A 9524-nucleotide genomic window follows, 5' to 3' on the forward strand; every position below is an offset into this window, starting at 1 on the left:
TCAAAGGAGGAAGGCTTTCCTCAGGAAAACAGAGGCAGCCTCAAGGCTCCCCTGGGTCTCTCCAGCTGAGGAGGAGCTTTCTGGGGAGCCAGTGCCACAGCAGGGCCATCCTGGACAAATCCAGCCAGCATTTTCCACACATGTCCTCCAAGAGAAACCCGTCCTGTGGCCGTGGCTTGACATCCCGCAGTCCTGAAGCGCTGAGGCAGCCCATCCTCCTGCCTGTCGGCCAGCCGAAAACGTTGGTCCCGAGGCTTTTTTTGCTGGAGGTTGGGGGTTTCTAGGCAAGGGCCAGGGCACACCAGGAGTCCTGCCGGAGCGGCACGCTCAACCCGGGCTGCGGGGCCATGGTGTTGGGGGAGAAGGTGTAGTCTTCAGGTTCAAATTTGAACTCGCTGTGGCCGCCAGCCAGCGCCTCATCTGACTGACTCTGTGCCTGCCCAGGGAAGGGAAGCAGAAAGTCATTAGAAAGCCTGTTATTAGTCAATGGGTTCACTCTCACTCTCATCATAACATGATGGTAGGACTTGGATGGATTATGGACATGGTGGCTTTCCACTGATGCTACTGCTGCCCTTCAGAGCAGCCCGGGGCTGGGCAGGACGGGTGTTCTATCCCCAGCAAGCACAGGGACCCAGTGGGAAGAATGCATCCCAAGGCCCATCTGTATTTATTTATTGACTAAACATGTCCAGTTTGGAGATCTCTAGGCACGTCTATATTTTTTAAGAGCACAGCACAAAGTGGATTTATCAGTTTCAGCCAAAAAAACCCCTCTTCCCTACGGCACAGCTGGCGGTGCATCAGGCACTCCAGCGTTGGAACTGAGCTTCCCCTCAGTACACGTATGTCCAGCTTGGGGTGGGCTTAGACCCAGCATAAAGATAGTGCACAAAATTTTGATGTGTGGGTTGGTTTAGAGCCATTTTTAACTCTGCCAATACAAAATAGCGACCCACCCCAAAGAAATCCTGGGGCCAGAAGTACAGCCTTGCAATCAGGGGTCTCCAGGCAACATTACAGCTCTGTGAGCACTTCAGTGCAGATAACGTATGCCCAGGGAGTCTTTTCTTGGGAGCTACAGAGATTTCCACCCTGGGATGATCCCACCAACTCAACAGGGTTGTAACTCCCAGGATTTCGTGGCAGGAGATGGGAAATAAACCCAGCTCCACACTGAAGCTGGTTCCCTGCCTCTGTAGCAGCAGGACTTGGACCTCCTGGCTTCTCGCTGTAAGGCAGAGGAGCCGATGGGGAGCCAATGGGCGGGAGGGGAGCCGATGGGGAGCCAATGGCCTGGAGCCTTTCCCAGTCAACATCATCTTGGCTCTCACTCCCCAGTTTTCTCAGTCTAAGGCAGTCCATCAAGCTGGTGGCACCCAATGTAAAGAACTAATTGTTTAACTTCATCAAGGCCCGCCCCGGTCAGTGACTACTGAGGCGCATGGAGCACCCACCCCAGCAGGCAATGCCCACAGGCCCCTGTGCCTTACCTGGGACACCGACACAATGGTTTGTCCAGGATACTGCGGGGTCACGCTGGGCTCTGACTTTAAAGTGACCGTGCTGTCTGAGTTAGTAATGGAAGAAGGGGAGTTGGTGGCCGAAGTTGTAGACCCTGAAAGACAATCAGTACAGGATGGTGAAGCAACATAGCACAAATCTGCTCTTAGGCATATTTATATTTCAATGGCTACCATCACATCTCACGGCACAACTCCAGTGTTCTCTTTGTCCACTGCATCTCTGTCACAGAATCACAGAATCTCAGGAGTTGGAAGGGACCTCGAAAGATCATCCAGTCCAACTCCCCTGCCAGAGCAGCATCACCTAAACTAGGTCACACAGGAACGCATCCAGGTTGGCCTTGAATGTGTCCAGAGAAGGAGACTCCATCAGCTTTGTATTTGGCTGTCAAGATGCTGAGGGAGGGGCACCCTTTCACAGCCTGGCAGTGCTGGTCCTGGTACAGGCCAGATGGGCTAATGTTGACTGAGTCATGATACCTTCCCCTCAACTCTTTAATACACCATTTCCAGCCTTTTCCGCCCCCCGCATTACTCAACATAGCCCAAATCTGCTTGAACACAAGCACTGTTGGGCTGGAGCTGGGTGCCCACAGAGCAGAGGCACCTCACGTGACTATAACAGCAGTGAGATTTCCCACCCAGCATCCTCCTTCCACATGAGATCTATGCATAATAAATACAGGCCCTACAGCTAAAGCAATCATCAAGGTAAAAAAAATAAAAATCACAATTTCTAATTGTCATGATTTCTTGTAGAAGACACGTTGAGGTGATCTGTGCCCCAAGCACCTGTGATGGATCATAGCAGCACTGTACCTGTTGAGGTTTTGCCTTTGGTAATGTTTTTAGGCTTCCTTTTCCTCGTCTGGATGCTTTCCTTTTTCATGGCCAGAGGTCGTGGTACCTTGACATTCATAAAGTTTGAAATCATTAATATTGTATTTTACTCAGCTCCTATCCACACACGTGTTGCTCTCCTATTTAATTTCTATAGCTCATGCGAAGCACCTAAAGTCCTTGTCCTTCACTAAGTGCTATTTTTCTCTGCAACAGGCCTTGGCTGGAAGATGTATAAGGCTAATAGCTAGGCTTTCCCACAAATTTTGTTTTTTCCTTTATTTCCTATTTTCCTTTTCCTGATTTATTGGTGACCCTTATGACAGGGCTCTATTAAATTACACTGACAGACTGAGAGCCTACGTGGCTCAGAGGAAACGGTCATGGGATAGAGAGACTTTAACCTTTATGACAGAAGTTTGAAGAGGCCTGTATGAAGTCTCCTCTTTGGCTGATGGACGTGTTACCAACAGTTCCCATCCTCTGTGGGTAAATGTTATCAGCCAGCCTCCATGTGGACTCCTCAGCATCCTTCACACATTCTTGATTACCACGTCTAGAAGAAATATGCTCCTTAACTCCAGTCTGGGTTTGGGGAGCTTCAGTCTCCAGTTACTGGAGCCTGGTAACCTTTCTTTTTGGGGAGTAACTTGGCAAACAACTTCTAAAAGAGAAAAATCTCTCCTCTATGCAGGCATCTCCTGAGAGCGTTCCAGTACCCTCTTAGACTTATTCTGGAGAGTCTCAGAAGATTGAGTTTTTCCCTGTTCATGAGACAGGACTGAGTTAGGGCTTTTCTACGTCCAGTCTAGAGGCTGGTCCCTCCAGACCTGATATCCTGGCCCTGCTAAGCAGTGATCCCAGCACCCAAAGGGTCCCTCCCCGTGCGGATGTGGTCCTCACCCCATGGAGCTTCATGTACAACCCGCAGGCGTTGCAGACGGGCTCCCCTTCGGCGTTCCTTCTCCAGAGGGTGGTATTGGTTGTGTGGCAGTTAGTGCAACATAGGCCAGCACGTCTAGATGAAGACTTGAAAACAAGCAAACAAACACATGAATGCACACATAAGAATGATTAATTGGGATGATTAATTAATTCTTTCATATAACAATAAAAATCTCCATTACACTGATTTCCTGGAAAATGTAAAACACACACAATAGCCAGATTCAGACCAATGAAATTACATTCAAATGAGATCTCTCTAATTTGCAGGTGCTTTTTTTCTTGAGCTTGATGAACCTGGCAAATACCCTTGCAACCCATTTCACAAACTTCCAACTAGCCTACTGGAAGTGATCAGGACTCAGCACATGAATACACACATAAGAATGATTAATTGGGAAGTTTTCTTTCATATAACATTAAAAATCTCCACTACACTGATTTCCTGGAAAATGTAAAACACACACAATAGCCAGATTCAGACCAATGAAATTACATTCAAATGAGATCTCTCTAATTTGCAGGTGCTTTTTTTCTTGAGCTTGATGAACCTGGCAAATACCCTTGCAACCCATTTCACAAACTTCCAACTAGCCTACTGGAAGTGATCAGGACTCAGAGCACAGAGAACTTTCCTCTAGGAGATCCACTTGGATGGAGCAGGAGACGGAAAATGCCAGCCAGGCTTTAAGCACACGAAGAAAACTGCTCATGCTTCAACTGAAACCTTCTTCCATTTTTCTGCACTCAGATCTACCACTAAAGTTAGCAACATCCCAATTAATCTTTGGTTTAAGACAACTGGAATCAATTGGCTGAACTGAGCAGAACCAAACTGATCTGGCCCATGATGTGACCAGGGAGGTTATTCTTTGCACGTCTCACAGATAATCTGTTCTCTTGCAGGCTGCAAAAACACCGTGCAAATGTTAATTAATGACATATTTTGTGAGTGTGGTGATTGCTGGCTCTGACACATTAATACTTCCAAATGGAGAAGGAAAATATTCTGGCAGAAGCAGCAAACTCATTTCTCACAACTGTGTTCTGAGCCACTGGAAAATTCACAAGTCTCTGTCTATGGACGTGTCAGCTCAATCCACATTTCATTTTGGAAGTCTCTTAACACTAGGTATTGAAAATACTTTAATAAAATACTTCACTAAGTGTAAGATACCAGTGACATAAGTAATATCACAGACTCTTCACATTGAGGTGCTTGAATACATTCTTCAGCCTTGAGAAAAAATGGCTTTGATTCCTTTCAAAGGCAGACGATAGGTGATGCAGGCAATAAAGAAGTCCCCGTTTGTTTATTCTTCCATTATTGCTTGATATCACAACTAAGCACTGTGACGAATGAAGTGGGAAGAGTAGGATTTAAAATGAAATGTTTTTACAAGCTTAGCAATGAAATAAAGATCAGCTTTGAGTTTCAAGGGACACAAGTGACATGCTCAAGCTTTGATTCACTTGTTGCTCAGCAAAGAGGTCTTAGCAACTATTTGCAAATAACAGCATTGCTTTGGAAATTATTTCACTTTCAAGAAATAACCAGGCAAAAATAAAAATATACTGAGGTGTGAGCTGACAAGCCTGGCACAGAGGAGGGGAGAGCAATTCTTGTCCCTAATATGGAACCACTCATCCCTGCAACCAGGAGCGACCCAGTGCCGATGGGAGCAGAGGGAGGTGCTGAGCACCCAATGGGTGTAAGGGGCTTTGGGGTCCAGCTCCTACTATGGGTGCAGAGGGGAATTTGGAGACACTCAGCCGGGGGGTAACTGTGCCCGGCATGGGCTGGTGAGATTTGTCATCGCCTGCAGACGGAGGAAGGCCAACGCAAAGCCCGTTGGAAAGCCCCGAGATTTCTGGGCCACCGCGGGTCCCTGGGAGGGAGGGACACGCTGGCCCCATTTTGTACAACGCTTTGTCTGCAACTTGCAGACGAGGTGGCAACAAGACCTGTGACTCTGGTGGCCCAAGGATGATGCCAGCCCCCCCTGCCTGCACTGCATCGTGGTCTGCTCACAGTCTTTCTGCTGGGGCAGTAGCAGGTGCCTCGCACATTTCCTGCACATCACCCTGTGGGCTGCCTCCTCCTTGCACAGAAAACCATCCTCCTTGACCAAATAATATTTAAACTCCATGAGAACCTGGCCCTGCACCACAACCTGCCAGCTTAGCACGAAAGAGACAGTCAAGGCTGCTGTTGCTCACTGAAGGACGAGGGTACAATACGTTATTGCTGGTTTCCCAGCAGTTCTCTTAAAAGAAAAGGCATTTCTGCCTGCCTCCACCCAGCTGCCTTTGTACCATTCTGACCTTGTCTAGGAAGTTGTTGACTTCAACATTGTGCTCCAGTGTTTATTTATACAAATGCAGTATACACTCAAACAAAAACTCTTCATGGACTGGGCTTGACAGGCAAGAGCTGCTGATAAGCCCAAGGAATGGTGAGTTGGTGCCTATCGAACCAACTGTGTGTGAGTGCTGCTTGGAGAGCCAGCAAGGCAGGTCCTTGCAAGGGAGCCCAAAGCCATCAGGGACTTTGCTTCACCTCCTTTTCAAAGGTGGAAATGAAACCACAGGGTTTCACAGGAAAAAAAGAAGCCTCAGGTCCCAGATTTAGTCTATGGTCCTCTATCTCCCTCGCCAGCAGGATGGAGGGGACCTGGTGTTGATGGGAAAGACATTGCAGCAAAGCATGTGGAGATACCAGAGCTCTGCTCCTGAAAGTGGGCAGGTTTGACACTGCTTGGCTCTAGGGTCCAATTAGATTGTACCAGGGCTGTGATCAGTCCCATCCCTGCCTTCCCCTGAAGTGTCATCAAACTCACTATGCACTGCAAACTGCAAAAAAATGACAGGTTAAAAAAACACCTCCCGAACTAAGCCAGCAAAACTCGACGTTAGGTTGGTCTTTCACCCCAGGGTGGTGTGGGAGCTGCTCTGCTCCTAATATGTGGGAATTGGATGTGCAAGGATGGAGCCCCCCACCTCCACCGGCTGCTCCAGGATGGTAAAAGTGATTTGGCTTTCAGGACTGGGTCTATGGGATCATCCTGTGAAATGCGCCAAGAAACTTTGGCTAGAGAAGGTACTGCCTCAAATAAAGTGCTGCTTCCATCCTCCCCTAAGATAAATCCTTTCTGCTGAAAGCCACAGAGCTTTGAATCCAGACGCAGGCTGTAGCAAAGCGGCTGTCCGTGCTGTGTGGAGGATGTTGTCCTTATCTCAAAAAATAACCCCAAACAACAAAAAACCTGCAAACTACACCACTACTGCTCACCCTCTCCCACGCAGAAGCAGGCCGAGCGCTACCGAGCTGCAGGACGCAATTCCCGCAGTGTTATCTGGGCCACGTTGCGCTCTCCAGGGCATTCAGTGGGATTCTGCTTTGTGAAAACAGAAGTCAGAATAACTCCCAGCACGGAGTCTACTGACAGGACAAAGGTCGTAATGTAAAGGACAAAAGCAACCATTTTTCCGCCCCTTGTGTGTGTTTCACTGCATTGTGAAAGAGCCGATTTCATCGTTCCTAGAGCCACGGTGTGTCACCGCCTTCACCGCTCTGCTCCCACCCAGCTGAGATGGGTGAGGTTGTGAGCAGGGAAGAAGTCCCCTGCCATGGAAATGGTTCAGGGGAAGAGAAATCCCACATTACAAAGGTGCAGGTCGCTCCCTCGGTGGTGAATTTGCCAAGTACACCTGGCACAATCTTGGCCATCATTAATGGATCCCTCTTCCTCTGATGGGGCAGAACTTGTTGTAAAATGACATTTCAAACTCTTGGGAAAATCCAAGGATTTGAAATGTTTCCTTCCGAAGTCAGGATGGAAAGTCAAAATTGCAGCCCCTTTTTTAATCCATAAAACAAAATTCCCTCAGGTAGAATAATAACAAAAAAGTTTGGAAGTGTGTTGATAATTCCTAGCAAGATTTGCTTGTCTCCGGGAAATGATCTGAATTCTGTGAACCAGCATTCTCCAACAGAAAACTTTGCAGAAATATTCACCAAAAAATGTGTCCCGGGTGCTGTGTATGGGGCTGTGGCAGCAGTGACAGAGGAGCAGGCAGGGAGCACGAGGTCCCTGGTTGGGCACAGGCAACGTAAGGCTGGCTCCCTTCCTGCACGCTGAAATAAAATACTTGATTAACAACGAGACGTCTCCAATTCCCTTGGGGAAAAGCTGTTCAAAAAAATACTGGAAATTCATCCAGTGCCACACTTTGATGCCAGTCTGAAATGCGGAGTTGGATTTAGACTGGTTTGCACCTCTGTCCCTATGCATGGATCGTATCTGCTCTGGAGGAATCGGCAGCGTAACTCTGAGATTTGCAGCACAGCAGCGACCCGAGCTCGCAGCCGGGGTGCGGGTTTAAAGTCACTGCATTAAAGGAGACCAGGAAGGTTTTGGTGAGAGAGGCAAATTCTGTTGGAGAATGCTAAATGTTTCATGGAAATGCCTCGATTTTGATGTGATGTACAAACCAGGGCGATTTTCCACAGAGCCACTGCTCATTTCATTTTGCAAATGCAGAGCCACTTTTCTGGGGTCAGAATCAGAATGAAACATCTTGCTCAATCTCAATTTTTAAAATAGTTTTCTTATGCAGAAACTAATCACTGTTGGGTTATTGCTAATGATTTGTTTTGCAACTCAAAAAAAAATAACTAGGTGAATACAGCCCGAGTGAAAGCAAAAGCAGCTCCCAGCTGCTCCCCACTACGGCTCCAACAAACATCCTGTTTGTAATGACGGCTTCTGATGACAGCCTCTGAAACCAAAACTGCTACCACCAAATTTAAACATCCCAAAGCGACTCTACAACAAAAAAAAAAGGAGGTGCCTTTCCTCTCTCACGATGCGATCCCAATTGGAGGAAGCCCAGTATCACATTGCAGGGGGGGAGAATTAATGCTTTAACCTGTAGAGAAAGTGGGAATTGCTAAACTCCAAATTTCCTCCTTGGTGGGTGGGGGGAAGCAGTGGGGGAACTGGGCCCCAACCTCCTCCCTGCCAGCTCAGGATCAGCCCTGCTCATCTACCCTGCCTACACCACGTGTGTCTGCATGAAGAACTAGGAAATTATTATTATTATTATTATTATTATAGAATAAAAAGCACCGAGCCCACTGTGTGCAGGGCTGATCGGCCACTGCGTGGCTGCGTTGCAGCCCCTCCATGCAGCCCCAGGACCCCTCCGGTCCCTGCTGCCCCATCTCCATCTAGGCAGCAATCCCTCCAGCTTCACTACTCCGGCCCCAAGCCAGCTCTGCACCACAACAAGGAGCTCCTGCCAGTGCTGATGGCATTTTCTTTGCAGAAGAACCAAGGGTCAAACAGGCCCTAATAAAAGTATGGAGATCCTGACAGCGCAGTCACTGCAACAACCCCCCAGTCTCTGCCCTCCAACCTCCCCCCAGTGAAGCGGGGGATCCCTGTATGGTTTCCCCGTCTCTTACCAGCCTCTTCTGCGGCTTTTGCGGGCGGGTTTGTGGTAGAGCCCGCATGCGTTGCACAGGTAATGCCCGGTGCCGTCCTTCCTCCAGAGCGGCGTGGACATGGCCCCGCAGTTCACGCACTCCCGGCCGTCCCCGGGGAACTCCTCCAGGTAGTCTGGAAGAGACACCCAAGGAGTGCAGGTTAGGAGCCGTCCCCACTGCAGGGTCACCAGGGACTGGGCTGCCCACAAGGACCATGCAGGAGAGGGTCCCTAATCCTCTGTGCCCCACTACTCCTCTGCAAGGGATAAGTATTTGCCTGGCGGGAATTCACCTCTCTCCTGCCAAGTGTGGCACAAACCCCTTTATTCCCTCCATGCCTTAATCTGTTAATATTTTGCTTAGAAACAGAATATCCTCAATCCCCACCCCAAAGGATCCCAAATTGCTGAGAGCAGCTGGAGTCTTCCTGGGATGGGAACGGGCAGGGAGCCCATCAGCAGGAGAGCGCGGCGTTACAAATGGGGGACAAAAATGGGGCTATTTTCCCGATTTCCATTAATGCGCATTCGCGGCTGGGGAAGGCTGGGGCTGCCTGTGGAGCAGCTGCGGGCACCCGGCGGTCCCCTGGGGAGCATCAGCGGCTGCCCCCGGCCCCAAACCGTCGCTAGCGAGGCTTTTCCTCACTTTTCTTCCCCTCCGAAATCCCCAGGAAGAAGCCGCGGAGCCGCCTGCCCCGAGCACCGGCTCCAGTCCGCGTCTGC

The 9524-nt window shown here is 49.1% G+C and overlaps 1 protein-coding gene across 1 annotated transcript in view; it reads right to left on the reverse strand.

The window, feature by feature from the left end:
- Positions 1 to 274: 274 nt before the first annotated feature.
- GATA5 (GATA binding protein 5) overlaps positions 275 to 9524 on the reverse strand; it is a gene marked incomplete at its 5' end in the record, with an annotated part of 10840 nt that continues 1590 nt past the window's right edge. Inside the window, 6 exon segments of the mRNA XM_010192293.1 lie at positions 275 to 436; positions 1494 to 1618; positions 2346 to 2433; positions 3270 to 3395; positions 8782 to 8810; positions 8813 to 8935. Coding sequence (XP_010190595.1) covers positions 281 to 436; positions 1494 to 1618; positions 2346 to 2433; positions 3270 to 3395; positions 8782 to 8810; positions 8813 to 8935 — 647 coding nt within the window.

This window comes from Mesitornis unicolor, unplaced genomic scaffold (genome assembly GCF_000695765.1).
Source record: "Mesitornis unicolor isolate BGI_N332 unplaced genomic scaffold, ASM69576v1 scaffold7499, whole genome shotgun sequence".
In the NCBI taxonomy this organism is placed as follows: Eukaryota; Metazoa; Chordata; class Aves; order Mesitornithiformes; family Mesitornithidae; genus Mesitornis; species Mesitornis unicolor.